This window comes from Anopheles stephensi, chromosome 2 (assembly GCF_013141755.1).
Source record: "Anopheles stephensi strain Indian chromosome 2, UCI_ANSTEP_V1.0, whole genome shotgun sequence".
NCBI classification, from domain to species: domain Eukaryota; kingdom Metazoa; phylum Arthropoda; class Insecta; order Diptera; family Culicidae; genus Anopheles; species Anopheles stephensi.
In genome coordinates, this window is record NC_050202.1 from 11,023,400 (window position 1) to 11,042,900 (window position 19,501).

A 19,501-nucleotide genomic window follows, 5' to 3' on the forward strand; every position below is an offset into this window, starting at 1 on the left:
CGGTTCTTGGCACGACATACATTAGACGGCGTCGTCTTCGAGGATTCATGTCACTGACAACTAAATTTGTTCTTAAAATGTGATTGAAGAAAATTGTTTAAAATTGATTTAAAATATTTTCACCAAACAAGAGCAATTCAGGAAAAGAGCTAAAGTAACCCCCCTGTTTGCCTTAGTATTTTCCATTAAATTACACCTGTCCCTCGATAATCTCAATATTAACATTTCTCACGGAACACTGCTCTTCCGCTCTCGAGGTAATTAATCCAATGGCACGGGTAAACGGTAAAACACACACACACAACCTCAAACAAATCACCACCCGACAGCCCAAACCTCAGTTCTCCAGCTCTATGCTGCGGAAAACAAATGACAGTGAAAAACCGCGAAACCCACAACCAGCTCCTCCACACCAGCCAGGGTTGCCTTTTGCGGGAAGGCTTCACCATCGCACAGCTTCATCATGTCTTTCGCGCCCCGGTGCTAAACGGTCAACTAAACAAACTACGGCCACTCTCTCTCTCTCTCTCTCTCTCTCTCTCTCCCCGCCCTCTGTGCTGCAACCCCACATAATGGCGTCGAACGGTATGCGTTGTGACTTCCCCCAGCCAGTCACTCTTGAAGGTGGCGCATGAGCAAACAAGTGATTAAATCAATTATCGCCAGGCAAACGCGGTGGATGCGTACTGTAATCGATACAGCGTTTCTTCCTACCACTGGGCAAGAAACCGGGGAGCTAATATTGACACTAGGTACTGATGGTGCGGTGTGAGCTCCATTTGCAACTAGATCAGAAAAAAAGGTAACGGTTCAATACGGGGGGAAGGTGCAGTCACCTGCAATCGTACTCTTTTTTTTCGCGAAGATATTATGTAATGGAAGCCGGAATGGAAAGATGGAATGTTGGGGAATCAGATGAAGTTATCTGCCCTGGCGAAACCTTCACAAAGGTTAATATAATTACCAACAGGACCAATAACACAAATCAGTAATCGCCCGAGTCTTAGGCAGGTGTCATTGCTCGGTCGTATGCGATCTGTCATCCGAGCCACGTACACGACTGAGCAATGACTGCAGCCTTAGTGCAAATCTCTACAGGACCCCGACTAGGCCTCATGTAATCTTATCAGCTGATTAGTCGACTATAGATAATGATTAGTGTTGGGTAAAGTAGCTCTTTTTAAAGAGGAGAGAGCATCTGCTCACTAGCCTGTGAGAGGTGAGGTTTCCCGGTAGCTCCGCACTCACTGAGGGCCAAGAGGTCGAAGAGCGCAGAAGCCCAAGAGTGCGAAGAGCTAATTCGTGAGGTCGAAGAGTGCGGAGCTACCTTTTTGAAATCGAAGAGCGCGCTCGGAGCCCCCATTTTATTGAGGCGAGGCCTCCCGGTAGCTCTCGAGCTCACTACTCAACCCTAATAATGATACTAATAGAGTATCAATACAGCTCACTAGCTAGAAATGGCGGGCATGACCTAGTAGTAAGTACTGACTTAATATTCAACTACGTGGTATTAAGATGTCTAGTTAGCCAGTAGATGACCGGCAAGTTGAGCTAAAAAAACAACGACTGAAGGCCATAATTTCAGAAAATTGTAGAATACTAAATAAAAGATCTGAGTAGAATTAGAAGATGTGATGTCTTCACACGGCAGAACCGGGGTTCAAATCTCATCTGGGCCCCGTAGTGAGGACTGACTATCCAACAATGCGGTATCAATAAGTCTCATAAGCAAAAATTGCAGGCTTGAACTTTAGAGGCCGTTAGGTCAAGAAAGAAAAAAGGAAGAAGAACATGCACCACATCCTTAGAGGACAGCGAAACTGCAGCAGGATCATCAGAGACCTTTAGACCAATTAGAAATTATTTACTTGTTTCTTAAGTTCACTTGAAGTATACCATATAACTTAATGTCCCCTATGTAACGACTAGAGAATAAAACCCAAACAATTGTCCATTATCTAGAATTTTTGAAGGTCATTTTGAAACAACAATAATTTCTACCCAAGCATCTGGACACTTCCCATTTTTCTGAAGTTCAACCAGATTGTGTCTAATCGTAGGACTTCCTTTCGAGAAACAACCATCGCCCATCGCTTTCAAAGAGACCAACACAACAACAAAAGGAAACGCGATATATTCTCGTTAATAACTACGCTCGTAGTGAACAAAACCAAAGTCATTACGCGTAACTGTCATCGTGTGAAGTCGTTCAGTTTTAATGCCATCCTGGAATCGAGGGGAGTGGGGGGGGCCTATCCCATCGCAGTGCAGTTCAGTGTTTCAGAACTTGGACTAAATCACGCGACTAATGTTCCTGCCAACCGTCACCGGCATTAGATAACAGGACAGTGCCCGTCCGTTTAATCCTCTATCCGTCTGTGTACATACACACGTCTATTGGGTCATGCACATGAGGTGTAATAAAAACTTATACCCCCGCGAGATGGCACCATCGCCATCATGGCCGTTACCATTTACAACTATCGCGATATTATTTCGTGCCCGTGTGGCGGGATACTATCGGGGCTCAGTTCGACTGGAGAAGCATCCCCGTACTGCTGACGAGTTTGTGGATGTTAATGAATCGTGAGTAAAGTGTGGTCCGGCCGGTCGCGGTACTGTGTCCGGTAATGGATTTCCTCTTTTTACTCCATTTCTATTCGCTCTCATCAGTCGGCGACCGATGTCCAACAAGCCATCCAACTACACGGAACACTCCCAATGAAAGTAGTATCGTGTGTACAGATCGGCAGATGCGAAGCCATAACTGATTGTAGTTCCTCCCGGCTATTAAATGGCAACAGGGATTACTGATCCCTTGTTTAATGTCTAATCTATTATAGTCTTGCATTACCTATCAGATTTATGCACCACGGTAAGAAATATCATCACAGCCCCGCTTATCGCTGCTTGGACACAATTCTATTCACTTCATTAAATGTCAGCCACCGATAGATGTTCCGTGCCATTATCCGTGTAACTTATCAATCAATAAGGTGTCTGACGGCCGTCCTCTTCTATTACCCTTCATGCAGGGCACACTTACCACCAATTATCGCTTATCGTTAAAAGCTTCCCCATTATCCCCAGCAGCGCTATCTGACGTTCCAGTTTTCCAACCTGACCGACCGCCACTAAAACATGCTCTCCACTGTGTGGACGGTGTGCAGAACCGCAGTGGCCGCTCGCTGGGTACCTTTGCAATTATTTTCTTCACCCAACAATGCCTACCTACCGTACTGCACACACGATATAGCACACCGAGTAATTACCGATCCAGTTGGGTCTATCCTGCCCTGATACAGGAAGGGCACGGCGGTCCTACGAGCTTTCCTGAAGAACAAGCCTGAGGACGAGGTGCGCATCACGAACGGTATTCAAACGATTAGACCACCATTAGAATAAACGTGCAACAACGAAACAAAACCAAAAAACAACACGCCGGGTAAGAAAATAACTCCCAAGAAAGACCGGTTTACCGGTATAAACTGGGTCAAACAACTTAAACATGGGCCCACGCCGCCACTCTGGAAGCAAACCAGGAGGAAGCTTTAAACTTGTGAATTAAAAAGAAAACGAACGCTCACGGGGCTGTGCACCATTATTCCTCGGAGATATTGGTTGGCCTCAGCAAAAACCGGATTCCCTCTATTGCTAATTACAAAGTAGTTGCCCCCGGTCGTTGCTGTCGGTAGCTGATAGTGTGATGAGTGACACATAAGACAACAAACTTCCTGTGTTGTTTGTGCACATTGGCTGATAGTCTTTTGAGATGTTTTCAATCGCTGTTTCAGTGTGCTCTCGAGTACCTTTTATCGTACGTGAGCTTGTTGATAAGTCGCCTATAGCTAGGCATAGCTCGAACACTCCGATGCTACTGGAGCTTGAGACCACTACTGAGCTAATGATTTCCCTTTTTTTTTGCTTAGCAAAACACATGCACATGCATTATTCATCTTGGAACGAACTAGCTATCTCACAGCTCTATATACATGCACGTAATGTCACCTGCACACTGCTCGAGATATCTCCCGAAGACAGCTGTTACGTGTACTTTGGAAAACCTTTTTTTTCCATTCCCAACTCAAATGACTCTAAAACACACCAAACATCACTTAGGAAATGAAACTAATAAATAATCGCACATAAATCGTCCCGGTTCTCTGTTCGGCCGCCCCATCCCTTACCGGAAGTGCCACGCGCGATAAATATAACCACAAGGCGCCGCGAGATGCATTCCGGCGGCACGAACGAAACATTAGGAACGCTTCGTAAGCACCAAGACATATCTCACAGCGTAAGGAAAAAAATTGGGAAAACGAATTGCAAACGGTGATATGAAGCATTTCGAACAAGGAAGCAGTCGTTATAGCACGTGCTCGGCAGGAAGCTAGTTCCCCGATATGGTATATCACACATCGCGTGCCTTGCATAACGGGACGAGCGCCGAACCAAACGAGAGCCTGTCGATTATTAAATTCAGTGCACCGAATGCATTATGAATCGGTTCGCTATCGGGAGAGTCCTTCGGTAGTTCACAGTGTTCCTCAATAGATGGCGCCACTATTTATTTCTGTTACAAAGCCAAACTTGGACGCTATTAGCATCACTCACGCATACTTTGGATTGATTTCAAATGAAAGGCACGATTTATGGCGCAACCTACCTGCATGGCAAGCAACGCAGGCATTCCACGCATTCTTTGCACTCCTACAACGCGCAATACCTTCGGAGGTGTGACCCAATCCCCGAATGAAATCACGCTTTAAAATGGGCGATACAGCCACTACACGCCCAAACGTCACCAGTGTGTCAGTCGAAGGTGAAGCTACCTTCGCCAGGCAAAGGTGCACTGAACTGCATTACATTACGGGTGCAATCAGCGAGGCAAATATGTGCAACCCAATCACGGTGGGCCGGTCGTCGCTTGTCGTAAATAAAAGATAAATATTTAGAGCAAAAAAAGGTGATTTTTTGAGTTAAATTCGGAGCAATGAGATTAACTGGAATTTTTGATTGATTATGTGTCAACTGAGAAACTGAGATTATAGTATAATATATAGACGAAATATCTGCGAAGGATCTAGAGATCTTCAGCAAGAACTCTTTAAAGAAAACCAGGAATCCAAAATCATGGACTCAACAGAATAACGAACCAAGCAAGGGGGATGTTCCAAGCTCGACTACTATTTTGCATTTTTCCAACCCCTTTTAACGGTTAATTCCAACACCCTGAAGCCGCGAGTGGCACACAGAATTGAAATGAGGAAGCAATAATCAAACGCCCCAGCCTCTCTCGCACGTACCAAGCCAAAGTATCTCGTTACGCTTAACGACCTGACGTGCCGTGACGTGACGAGGTAATGTGCGCGCGCCCATCAAAAAAACCCCCCCGCGTGGATACGTAATCCGTAAGAATCACAATCTTTACGCACACCGGTTCGAACGACTGACGAATTACTGGGGCGCAGCCAGCGACAACAAAAAGAATCTCCAACCAGCGCGACACGTTTCTTATGCGCTTGCTATAATAAAATGTAAAATGGGCCGAGGCGAGCGGTGGATTAATTATTGTAAAACCGTTCGACACCTACTTGACGCCGATATTTTACACTCTGCGCTTCACACACACACACACACACACGCCAGGTTCAACTTCCAAAACCGAACCAAGAATCGTGAAGCTGAAATCGAACCTGATTCTTTATGGCCCGTGTTTTTGTAGTACCTCGAATGATTGAGTGGTGAATCATTTATCAGCTAGCTAATGCGGTGAAGTATTTATCATCACGAGCTTTGGTTTGAGGGAGTTCTGTTTGTAACTCGCCTTTAAGCTGATAAAAAATGTCGATTTTATGCAAACATTCAACAGTTGCCTTATAAACATTTTTGGCACAGACATATTAATTGTGATATAAAGCATTAAGGGGTAACATTTGTAAGGTTTCGCAAGGCTAATCAAGAACGATAAAGTTCCGGGCTTTTTTAGGTCATCTGACTCTGTATAAGGGGACCGACACGGATAGAATTTGACACTGGTTCTATCACAAGAAAATCCGCCATTATCCGCTACTCTTCCTCATATCTTAGTCATATTGAGATACTTTTTCTAAGGCTATATTAAAGATTTTTAAGACATTGCTTAGTCTCCTCTTCTTTATCTTTAGCTCTACAACCTCAAGAAGTGGTTTCCTGACAGGGTTTCCAATCATATAATGGAACTGGGTGACAACGGCGCCGATCTTTTTACGGCAGGACGACCGGCGTTCTAATCCCATCCGAACCATTCTCCCGTAGTTGGGAGACTGACTTTCCAACAACGTAATATCATTAAGTCTAGAAAGCCAGAAATGGCAAAGCCTTACCTAAGAGGTGTTTTGGCCAAGAAGAGAGAGAGAGAGAGAGAGATTTGTAAGGTTCCGCAAGGCAAATCAGGAACGATTAGGTTCCAGGGTATTTTAGGTCTTCGGACTCTCTGTTGGGGAATTTATTAAAAGCTCCCATTGTAGTCAAGATACCGAGAGTTTTCGCCTTACTAATCTGTTTGGCATATCTTAAACATGTAATAATCCACTATCCAGTTGAAACATTCCATCGAGTGATTGAAAAGTTCCATTATATGATTGGAAACCCTCTAACTTAGATTACCCATAGTCCTACGAACCCCAGACCCAACTATCCCCTTAGCAGCTAAGCAACAATTGTTGATGGCGACGATTCAATATGATAAATGGCTCACTAATTTCAGAGACACATCCATCGCAGTGCTGCTTACTAAAAACGAAACGTGTTGGATCGATACCGACGGGCAACATGCCGTCCGTATTCCGTGTTCTAATCGGATTAAATATTTGTTCCGAACTAGACTCAACAGTTTGTGGCTTGTGGTTTACAAGAATAAAGTAACAGCACAAAACTTATTCGCAATTTAATACATTAGTTTTTTTGTCCAGTACGTTGACCCCACATCTAATTTACAATTTAAATAACTTCACCATATTTAAATTAAATCAATATCACATTCCACGACAAATCCTTAACCTCGACCTAAATAGCATCCTATAATGTTCGCCATACATTTTATCTGCACGATACGAAAACACTGGTTGCGATTTGGCCAGCCCGCAACTCAATAACTCTCGCCATCGAATCACAAAGCAAGAGTGCCTAAGCCTGCGATAATCGATCGTTTTATATGCGTCAATGGTTAACTCGCACACACAACAAACTGTCAACGTGCAAAAGGTTAAGTAATGATCCGCCTTTTTTCTTTTCTATCTCCCCGTTCGAATCCACCTGGTCTCCAATACACTCCAGCAAGAATGTTCTGCCCATCTTCATTAGCTGGGCAGATTGGCTGGGTTCTTCATCCCGACACAGCTGCCGTCAAGCACACACATTAGCACATCATTTCGAGGCATCGAATGGGGCCACCCCCCGGACAAAATCTTCTCCCCAAGACATCTCCCGAATAGCCCGAGAGAGATGTCGTGTGATCGTCGTCTGGGAATTGATTTGAATATCCAAACAGGTCCGTCTTCCAGTTCTAGACCCGACACGATTCAGGGATTTTGTGAGAGGCCGAAAAGGGTCTGTTTATGGTTTATTTATTCGGACTGGTTTCCCCTCACTTTTTTTTTGGGTTAAAATTCTCAGATTTCAGGAGACCTATTCATTCAACGCGAATTGAAATAAACAATCAAACTATTAAGCGAAAAGAAAAGCTTCCGTTGTGCCTCAAAGCCCGTAATTTCATTCGTTTCACACTAATCATCCGCCGGTTACAATCAATAAACCGTTTCCATAAAAATTGCCACTCACTTCCTCGCCACCTCCCCTTCGATGAAGCTGATGAAGCGATGCCCAGGTGGGCCCAGAATGGCGCTCGCGAATTTAATTTATATCCACCGCCGCGGTTTGTGCGTGTCCGAAGGCGTGAAACCTGCACCGGCGACCATGTTTATTTATTTATTTTCCCTCACTCTCGGGGTTTTGGGTCTTTTTGTTTTCTCCCCTTCAAGGAATCCGTCCCACATTTCGGTGATTAATCCAAGCGTATTTATTTGTTTTATTTCTTCCGAACCCCCCACGCCGTATCGGGGCACGCGAAACCAAAGATCGGTCGTTAATGAACCCCGACCTCATCAATCCGCTCGCTCAAAGTCGGCGGCCCAACATCGCTTCAGAGAGTCGGCTTGTCTTCCACCTCTGACAAGGATTATATTTCTCTCTTGTCGTTAAGTTGCAGTATGTTTCGGGGGCGCTGCGTTTTTTTTGCTGCTTCTTCCTCGATGCCATTCCGTTCGTTAATGTCTCATTAAAATGGCTTCATTTAGCAGCGGCGTTTTGTGAGTGAATGTTTTATTTATTTATTTGCTGTACCCAGTCACTGAGTGAGAGGACGCATTTTCAAATGTTTGGTTGGAAAAAAAGGAACCACACCATTAGCACGCTCACGTTGATGGCGTTTCCAACAGCCAAATCTCTATTTAAAGTTCCTTTCTACGATACGTTACACACCCATTACATGAGCCATTTTAACCTCCGTTTTGCCAAATCTCCTCACAACACGGTACTGGGTGGAAACAGATTGACAACACACGCACGCTCAATCTGTTTTGCAGTCAGCCTTCTTTCAACGGTCCGCATCTTCATCTTCGGCGTCGGTGTCGTGGTGGTGAATAATCCACGGTGAGCGTTATGGCTCGGTTCCGATCGTACCGATGTGATCGTCGTCACCGTCGCTCACCTTAAATCGCCACGTGAATGTCACGGCTGACTTCCTTCCAGGCCAGCTGGTGCTCTGCCCGGTTATGTTTGTATGGTTGTGTGAAAACAGTATCGAGGAAAGTTACACCACTCTCGCCAGCAACCGAACGTGCAGCAGCTGGTCGGGAAGTCGGTCCGGGAGACACCGTAAACCAAATCCGACACAGCCGACCTCAGGAGGAAGTCAGCAAGGAAGAGCTGCGCTTTGCTTGCTTGTCGGTTCGCCCACGGTGCACATAAATATTAAGCCAGCGCGTTGCCACGCACCGAGAACGACGCACCTTCTCGCTCCATTCATCCACGTGCTCAAACCAAATCAAACAAGCAAACGTAACATCCACCACAAACATCGGCAAGAACAACACACCAGAAGAAAAAAAAATGTCGCCGATATGGACCACTCACCTCCACACACCATTAAGCGTCATAATTTGCCGAAATTAATGTCTCAATCGTACGGATTTTCACCTTTTCGTTACGCCGCCAAACCAAACACCGACCGATCGTGACAGTGTCGAAGCGATGACGGAGCGCGGGACGCGACCCCCGACCGTGAGTTGTGGGGTTGAAATTTATGATGCACTACACCATCATCCACACCCCGAACCTCCAAGGAAACCCTCACTCCAAGAAGATCTTGCGGCGATGGCGAGAACCACCGGTGGCGCGCCGGAAACCGGATTTGGAGCATTCCGGGAGATATCTTGGGACGGGTTGCTTTGTTTTGACTTGCATGCTTGTGCACACTCACTCCTTCCGGATCCGTCCGAAGATCTGTGCCAACGGTAGAGAAGATGATAATAATAATGGCGAACCATCGATGCTCATCGTCGTGGGGCGGCAAGCAGCGCAGTTCCCCTAAGACTCGAACTCTCTGAAGGCATATATCGGTGGCTGGCTGCGTACGTGTGTGTGTGTCATCCGCTTGTACGAAGCGGGGAGGATTAGGTCTACTTTGAGGGATAAAAATAGATAATCGCTAAGGAATGCTGGCGGCCGAACCGAAACCGAACCACGACCGTGACACATGACGTTCCTTCATCTTCGTCAGCTACTAACGGAAAGGGGGGGGGGAAGGAAGAAGGACAGTGAAAGGCAAAAACTTGTGAACATCGCTACCCGACGGTTGATTAGTCGGTCAAGTTTGCATCTGTTGCTATGATGGATGAGATCTGTCAAATTGACAGTTCGAAAAACAAAAATTGACATTACAACTCCAAAATTGTGTCCTCTGAGATTAATTTTAACCTCGACTTCTTGTGGACATTTTTAATTTTGGAAAAACAAAATTTTGATCTTTACAGCGCGCTCACACAGCCCATTGTGCCTGGTTCATCAGCGGTACATGATCACTCATTGGCAGTATAGTGATTGGCGCATCATATCCCGTCCTTCCCTGGGTGCGCTACCGGAGTGTGTCTATTTTTCGACGCAACTACACCGTCACAGCGAGAAAGCACATGGTTAAAGGGTTTTTGCGCGTATGGAATCTGCTCAAGGTTAGACGTCTTCGATAACACTGCTCCCCCCCTCAAAGGGGCATATCTCCTGGGTACTGCTGGGTAAGTAGGTGCTGCCGGCACACCTACCGCGTGATTCAAGGCTTATTACCATGATGACTTTGAACGAATCCGCCGAACCGACAGGGGGGCTCGGGATACGTATGAGCTCATCTACGCGAAGAACCGCGATGGATGGATTGCAACAGTCAGGCAAACGTCAGCTTTGCAAGAGAGATGATCACGGCAAAAGAACCACGAGCCCTGGAGACACGCACATAATTTTTGTCTTAATCCCGTACTTAAGGTATCTCACCCCCTTCCGAGAGAGTCGAGCGTGTTCTAGCCATTAGACGAACTGTCAGCCCTCAGTAAGAATGCGGCAGCCAGTGTCCGAATGTTCCGAGGACCACCAACTTGGATGAACTTGGACGCCAATCATTTTTTTTTTTTACCGAGAAAGACACACCACCGATTTAATGCGATAGTTTATAGCTACGGTTGCACACGCTGTCATCTTCGCGAGCTTGACCGTTCCGGTACCACCAGGGCCGAACCGTTTACCCACAAACAATAAACATTAAATCAGATTGCAGCAGCTCAAGATCACTTAAAGATCTCGCAATAACAGCAGAGATGTTTAACAACAAACACTCCCGTCTTGAAAACAGGTTCGGATTTTGGGTTCTTGAAGAAGATGATCGCCCAAAAAAAAGCCACAACTCCCGGAGAGACCCGTCTCATCATACCACTCCAGAGGTCGATGGCTCTGGCCGTAGTACATCGAACCGAGCTTGCTCAAATATTTGACCCACTTTCAAGGTCAAAGAGGAGCTGGCGGAAGAGTCTTTGACGTGAGCGTGGAATCCCTTTGGCTTGCCTTTCGTCCGCGATGATTTATAGCTCGTGACTTGTGAGAGACGTGCATTCAAACGTAAACCATCCCCATTATAACGGGTTGATTGGATCTCGAATGGCTCACCAACAAACGACTTCGTAACGATCCCTGACATGCAGGGCGATATAGACCACCATTTCTGTTCCCCCCTTGACTCTTCCCTATCAACCTCCTAAATAGAGTACAAGCAGCCAACATTGTACACAATAAAAAGACAGTTTTTAATGTGCTTCATAATCATAAAAGGCTACAGCGAAATAAACGCTATCGGCCAGCTTTCGGAATAGTGAACAAATGGGGACGATATCCCTAATTTAATATCCCTGCCCCCTTCCGGAGGTAGTTCATTAGGGTCTCTCGATGGATGTTGCCAAACGTTAACCGAACGGGCGATTTCAACTCCAAACTTCAAAAGCCAAAGAGAATGAAGAGAAGGGGGACCATTTTTTAAAGACACTTTCAATCACAATTATTCATAAAACAGGGCAATCTCGCTTCGAGCGAGTGAACATGAGGCAACTCGGCCAGCACATATCTCGCCGAGGCTGGAGAGGGTCGTTCCAGGGAACGAGTTTTACGACACCAATTTCGTAACCTTATGCATCTCATTTTATGTCTCCACAAAACTTTAACTACCCACACCGTCCCTGTGTCTGGTTCTTATCATATTCCCCAACCTCGTGTGTCTGAGTTTTTTTTTTTGCATAAGAGCGCCAACCGGTGTCGGCGCAACCGGAACACGCAAGGTGACATAAATCAACAATTAATAGTGTAAAAGAAGGACCCAATATATCGCAGCTATACAGGTATAAGTACCGTGCACTGATACTGGTCGCTGTCGCGTTTATCAAGGGAAGGGTTAGAGTCTTCTATCTACCATGTGTTATCTGGCAACCGCTGGTCCGAGGGTGTCGCTGTAAGCCACGACTTAAAACCCCATCAAACGGTTTATCTTATCACATCACGAAACCGTCCCGTACTACAGACAGAGTATCACTTGAACCCGGGAAGGCGTTGTCTACAGATATTCAAGCAATTGGTCCTTCCACGCTGACGTGCTTCGCTATCTCCGTCCTCGTGGCTCAACTTTATGATCCCTGCACAGTTCAATTGGCTATTGAAGCTTTCGGAGTCGCTATCGTTTGTGTGACTACTATCTATACCGAGTTAGATCTACACCCGTCGGCTATAAATTGTGACCGCTTTCTTACAACCTTCACAAGGGAACGACGATCACGCGCCCGCATTCGTGCCGCTTAATGAACCACACTAATGGTGGATGATTCATTAGGCCTCTGCAGCAGTACGTATACCTGCCGGTCGGCTAGATGCCGGTCAAAACAAAAACACCTTCCTACCACCTGGCTGGCTGTTCAAAACAGTTGCCAACCAAAACGTGCGTCCCCCAGACACTACCACCGGTACACGAGTCCCGAGGCTTGAAGACGTAATTTACTCATCAGCAAACAAAATAAATAAACGCAAACGACGAGTGCAGAATTCAATTTAAATTATTTTAACATCATCTTTGCTTTTCGCTCTCTCTCTCTCACACGTCCGCACTCGGGCGGAGACGGCGGATCGGTCTGAAAAGGGTTGACAGAAGCGATCTCCGCTCGGTTTAAAACTGCACCGTGCAAAATGCCGATCGCCGTCGGTCGTCTTATTCGCTTTGCCACTTGCGAGCATTACGCCCGTTTCTTCCCATTGCTCGGATGCACGGCAGCAGACCACTACGCTCAGAGTAAAAGCCGTACACTGAGTCACATTTGACAGTTACTAATTTATGCCTCCATTTTGTGACACCCTGGTTCTTGCTACCCCCTCTCCGCGGCTGAGGCTCAGGAAAACGTGTACAGGCAGACGAAAACAAAATTCAACTACATCTGCAATCCGCAGGATCGAATCAAGATGACAAGTCGTACGGCTGCAGGCCGTCCTCGCAGACATTGGACGCGGACCGAGCAAACACCGAGCCGGGTTACCAGATTGATAGACGTGGATCTTTGCTAGAAGGAAACACGAGGAAGCGCAATGCCTTCGAATCCCCTCATTAACTTGAAACCACTGCTGCTCGCACACGACGAAGACGAACGACGACGACCATGTCCAATGTTTGGGTGGCGGTCATTACTGATTTTGGGCAATGGGAAGGAAGAAAACGGGGTGCTCGGCACTGCGCGGACGAGTCGACGAGTTTTCTCATTTGTTAATCCACCAGGAATGTTGCATCCATGAGGATCTCGCTCTCCCGTATTTTAGTTTCATGTTAGTTTTTCGTGTCTCACTATTATTTGAAGGTTAGGCGCATTTGCAAGTGAACTGCATTAACTAACAAAACCTGTCAGATAGTACAGGCGGATGTTCAAGAAAACAGCAAAACCCTTTCTCGAAATTTGCTTGTTTTAGCTACCCCGCTCCCACAACTCCACATGCATCGCCGGACACTGACAGGCGAGGAAAAAGGGTAATGTTATTCTTCATGCCACACACAGTGAGGCCCATCGTCTATCGAACCGCAACAACACTTTTCCTTTCGCAAAATGTGAGGGATGCACTTGAGCGGAAAGACAAAGCAGTGATGCATTTGCGTTTGGCAAAGGGAAAACATCTTCCTTTATTACTGATGACGAAAGGAAAACAGGTCCGCCGAAACATGTCGGTGGAATTAAGGTTCACGTTGGAATAACGAGTTCTCGATGTAAGGAATAACATTATCAAACCAAATCAGAAGTTTCAATCAAAGCAACCGAAGCAGATCAACTCCTAACACGCATCTCTGAAGCTAGACCAATAGATCAGGTGGTAAGTTGAAGAATTCGTGTGCCATCAAGTAGGGTGGTTCAAATCTCATATGAACCGAGACCTTCCAAAATCTTTTCTTGTACACATTTCAACTCTGTGACTCTTCTAAAACCGTCAGAAATTTTTTAATTAAATCCATTCCTTACATTACAATTAAATTGATTGTTATGATCCACAAACAAAACAACGTTAAGGCGGGTTTTTTATATACTTCAAATACACAGAAAGTAGACCATCCCTTTCTAATGTGTCACAAAAAATAGCACTTGTGTCTTGTAATTTATAAACATTATTTTATCTGCTCTGCCAGGCTCGTAAAAATGATGTATGCTACGAGCAATCGGGTACGAGGACAGTGCGTAAGCCCCATGTAAACGCCATTAAGCATGATCGAGTACGTGTCTCACCGATACTCGATACTGCAGAAGTGGTCCCTCCTCCTCCTTAAACCCCCCCCCCCCCCCTCGAAAACCCAACTCGAAACATATCCGGGACAGAATTGCCCCTAAGAGAGCCGGCAGCCTCTTAAACTCTCTAAGCCCTTTCATTTCTAATCGCCCACCTCCAATTCCGACCGTCCCTTTTCTACCCCACGGATACTTTCATCCCCACGGGCATGATTTTTGCACGATCCTATCGAAGACTACACAACCTACCGCCGAATAAATCATGTCGATGTGGCCGGGCAGATGCAAATTACCAGATGATGCTCTCAACCGCACGCCGCACGGTGTTTCCCGCCGCTGTACGCGGCCAAACATGCGCATTTTCCACCAACCAATTTTTCCACAAGGAAGAGGAAAAGTTCACCAATCGGCCCCCTCTCTCCCTGCCAACAACTGTCAGACTATTAGGAAAAGTACCGAAGCCCCAAGCGTATTTCCCATTTTCGGGACTGTAATCGGATGCCCGCAAACGGTCGCGTGGTAATTATTGTATGAAAAGTGATCCTCTGGTTGGGTGGGATTGAATTTGGCCAAAAGCTCCATTAGTCCAAGAGTTTTCCGAGGGGGGTCCGTGCGCCTTGGCACGTGGCTAATTAATAAGCCAAGAACGGAAGCACCGGTTGGTGAAAATTTTTTGGGCTAAAATTTGCACGCAAACACTTTAATATCCGATATCAATGGAAAGTTCGTGGAAACTCTGTGAGAATAAGAAAATGGAAAGTTCTCTCGAATCTTCTTATTCGCTGCCGCCCCAATGGGGAAACCCTACTACTTGGCGTAATCATCACCACCAGCACTCGATGGTAGCTCGGCGCTGATGTAAGTTAGCTTATTTTTAAAACACTCAACAGTATAAATCAACAGCTCCGTTCATTCCCTCCCGAGAGGCTAAGTGTCGATAGCGGTTCAAAAATTCATTTAATCGGTTTTATAGTCGCCGAACGCCTATCCATTAAATCAAAACCTTCAAATGGGATCATCTTCTCCACTTAAAAGCGGCTGTATCTGTATGAGGCAAGAACTAACCCGCAGCCGCAACAACAACTACATCCTCGAAAAAAAAACATGCTCAAATCCCCATCGGAATCCGCTCGCTCACCGCTAGAATCGACGACTTAATTCAGGATTTTGATTTAGGACAATAAAAGAAAGGCAAGAATCCGACCGACTGCAACCGTCGAGATAGTGCTTTGCCGGTAATGGATGCCACCGCTTCTTGCACCAACAAACAGCTGAGCCTGACCGGCCCGATACATAAATCACGTCCAAGTGGACGGAAAACTGCGTACCGCACACACTATTGTGTGGCAGGATTGCTCTCGGTAGCAGCAGCCGGCAGCCGACAATGCACAATCGTGTGATAAATGGACGCACCGACGAGTCAAACTTCCGAACTCCGCGGAAGATTCTCGGACGACCATTCGGCAACAGCAGTACGATCACGGTCTGTACCGGATCACGCAGATGTGATCGACCGACCTCGGGTTTGTGCATACGAGATAAACGTTAACCTCCTCCTTCTACTACTACTACTATTGTTCTATTCCTTGCACTGAGCCGATTTTAAGGGTTTTTTTTTTTGTTGTTGTTGCGGGAAGCAAGGGCCGGGCCCAATGATACTAAAGCGACCGTCTATTAATACTGCCGCCAGTGTCACTTTCCGATTGTGGGACCCGGATAATCACAAGACTCGCCGAGGCAGCAAGCAAGAGCGTCCCCGAAATTCGAAAAAAAAACGCACCATTAAAACGGAAGAAAAATCGAACACATTTGTCGCGAGTCGCGGTTGTTTGTTGCTTTGTCCCCAAACAGCCATTCGGTGCCAGTCGGTTTCGTCGATAAAGTGCGCCACCAGCCGCCGCGGGGCTCGAATTACTTGCTTTTAATTCTGATGTTGTTTAATGGGTCCTGAAGTTCCTCCTGTTCCGCGTCCGCGTCCGAAATGCGATGACCGACCGGCATCGAAATGCCACGGTGTTGATGATCCGTGGAAAGAGTAACCTCAAACCGGGTGAGGTTTCTGTGAGAATGTCGAGCCGAATCTTGAACCGGGAAGCGCACGCACATGCTACATGCTGCAAGAACAAATCGTGCACGGCGTGTGCGGTGTGTGGATAGAGGGGTTCAGGGAGCTTCCGCTCCTGAAGGGTGTAGTTGCAATGTTTCTTGCGGGAAAACAAGGATACCCGACCCGTCGTCTTCCCGGGGGAGGGAGAGAGTAAGAAGCAGCAAAGCTTAGTGGGTAGGTTTTCGGTGGCAGTAAATTAGATTGACGTTTGATAATGAGCGATTCGCTTCATCCGCTCAGCTTACCCGCATGCCATCACAAAACCCGGTGGGGAGCGAACCAAGCAGGAACCGGGTAACCAACGGAGGTTCGACTGCTACCGGCAGAGAGCGAACATGCCCCGTTGAATGCCGCTGAAGACGGTCGACCAAAAAACCCCGGACGGACAACGGACCTGACGGTGCGTGTTACGCTCGCCGCCGGATTGGTCGTCGTCGTCGTCGGTCGCAAACAGAAATAGATTGCCGGCCTTCATTACTGCTTTCGCGAGTGCGGTGACACACATGGCACAACTCGCACACACACATTTGCCGGTCGGAGTCGGAAAATGTGCCTTCGCCCAGTAACCAAGAAGACGACGGCACACAATCACATGCGTGGCACACACACCGTTTAAATTTCGTTTTTCACGCACTTTTCACGCCTTGAATAGGTGGCACCACCACACGAAGTGGAGCTGACGATGATGGGAATCGACTCCGAACACGGCCGGGCTCTGCGCTGCCCGAAATGGGAAATATGCCGGGGCGCGACTGGCGGCCTGGGCCGGACGACGACAGCAGCGACAAACAAAACGACAATCTTTGATGAAATCGCTTGATGGTCGTTCTTCTTTCACGCGTTTGTTTTAATTAGATTGATTATAAATTTAGACAAACGCGCGCGCACCGAGGGTACCCACACACACACTGGTGGACGTGTACTTCACTACAGTACGCGACAAGCGTGTTGTTACGCAAGGTTTCAAAACCACAAAACTCCCCGAAAAGAACCACGCCACTCGGTGGTTTACAGGTCCAATGGGATCAAGCCGTGTACAATGTGTGTAGCCACCACAGACTCATCATCACGCGTTGGGAGTGAATTGGTGAAGGCATCATCTCTCGAGACAACGCACCAACCGTATGATAATCTCGGTCCTCGTCGTCCCCCGGAAGATGCGTGTTGATGGAGACACATACACATTACATTGTTGGGCGAGATGGCATGGGCATGGGGCAAAACATCTACACACGTAATACAACAAGCCGAAACCTTCACAACAAATCCAAAACCGTAGACAGCCTTACATTGTAGTTGACACGCATTCTTTGCCGGTTGCCCAGGCAGACGCTGGTTGCATTTGCCACCGGGCATATCGCTGCTAGATAGCTAGACCACAAATGCTGTACTATATCTACGGCAGGGGAAGAGTTATTATGACCGTTTGCGAGACCGTTGTTAAGAATTTCATCCATCTTGGTGTGTGGAGAGAGCGTGTTTTCTGATTTACCCCCTGTTCTTAGAATGACATTGGAGCCAACCGCCTTTTGAAAACTGGACTTCGCCGCCACTCTTCTGCTCGTCGATAATGGAGTCTTGAACGCTTACCTGGAAAGAAGAAACAAAGAAAATCCATTAGTTATAATGACCAATCGGTGGTTGTGGGAGAGGGCGAGCTCAACGAGAAACACAATTTCGAACTCAAACATCATTAATCACATCGCTATCTGGCCGTATTTCTACCTGGTGCGAAAGTGTTGCTTCTGCGCCACCGACCAACCGAAAGTTCCATGGGTAAACTTCACCCTGCGCTAGGCAGAAATCAGCTGTTCCATCCATCCTGTCGATTTGTTTGCCTTCCGGAGTTGAAGGATTCCAAAATCTTCCACCTTTCCACCAACCGCCAACTGGGGGCGAGAATTTCACTAAATTTTAACTCCGACTGTTCTGGACTACACCTTATCCTGCTTCCCCAAGTGCAAAAAACAACCAGCGAGCACACCGTTCGGTCACTGACGTCGGAAAGGGATACGGGTTACAAATTTGGGCTTTGTGAAGACGTGGACAGCTGATAGCACACCGCCCAAAAATTGTACTCTAAGATGGTGGCCAAAATCTCGACGCCGTCACACACCACTTGCAAACCACACCGTGTCACCTCGGTTAAGTCCTGCTGCCAACTGTACGAGCCACACGCGAGACTACGCGGCCGACGAATAAGTCCAGCAGCGGATCCACGAAAAACTGGGCACATTATTGCCACGTAAATCGGACGATGCTTTGGCGTTGGAGCTTTTAGTTTTTTCACCACGCCAGGGAAGACAACAAACTGTCGAAATATCGATTTTCCTGTTTTTAATTCCTCGCCATGGTCGCCACACAGCAGGAGCAGCGACTGCCTGTCACCGGGGCGAGCGTATAGGAAACGGACGGCGTGTGTGGACACAAAAAAAAAACACGGTTCGAGCCAGTGCACTGGTCCGGGAGACAGCCACGTGGTTTGGTGTGCGCCTGGCACCAAGTGTCATCGAGTCGCACACTACATCGGCACATATAGTTGCCATATTATATATTTCTTCGTACAACAATTGTGACGTCTGAGGAGCAAATGGACAGCAGGCAAATGAAGGGTACAATAGGCAAAGCAAGCATCGCCAAGCAGTACTGGAAGACTTGGTGCAGTAATAGGAGCTTCCGTTTAGACGACCTGATATTGGCGAGCTAACGCTCCGGTCTAGCTGCCTAACCGATATGCTTCAATTTAATTAATTTTTAGTCTCCCATCCGGTCTCAACATTACGACCTTGCACGGTACACCCACGGCCAGCAGAGTCTCGAGATCTCGGCCCGGCATCGTTTCCTCAATCTTCGTTTTGCTCTCCCGTGCCATATCGACCTGGCAACGATTGCGGTACGGTTCCCGTGCTCGTCTGCCGAGGTCATCCGGTCATTGATTGGATAGCCTAACCGCGGCCAGAAATTCATTATTCCACAAGCTGCTGGGCGCCCTGTCCTGACGACGACCCTCTAACAC

The 19,501-nt window shown here is 47.0% G+C and overlaps 1 protein-coding gene across 24 annotated transcripts in view; it reads right to left on the reverse strand.

The window, feature by feature from the left end:
- LOC118503934 (heterogeneous nuclear ribonucleoprotein L) overlaps positions 1 to 19,501 on the reverse strand; it is a 207,025-nt gene that overhangs the window by 150,753 nt on the left and 36,771 nt on the right. Inside the window, exon 1 of one of the 24 annotated variants that reach the window (XM_036037792.1) lies at positions 18,211 to 18,424. The exons of the other annotated variants lie outside the window; for them this stretch is intronic. Within the exon in view, the coding sequence (XP_035893685.1) occupies positions 18,211 to 18,306 (96 nt within the window). The 5' untranslated portion in view covers positions 18,307 to 18,424. Of the gene's footprint in view, positions 1 to 18,210; positions 18,425 to 19,501 lie in introns of those variants that run through there. 24 annotated transcript variants of the gene reach the window in all.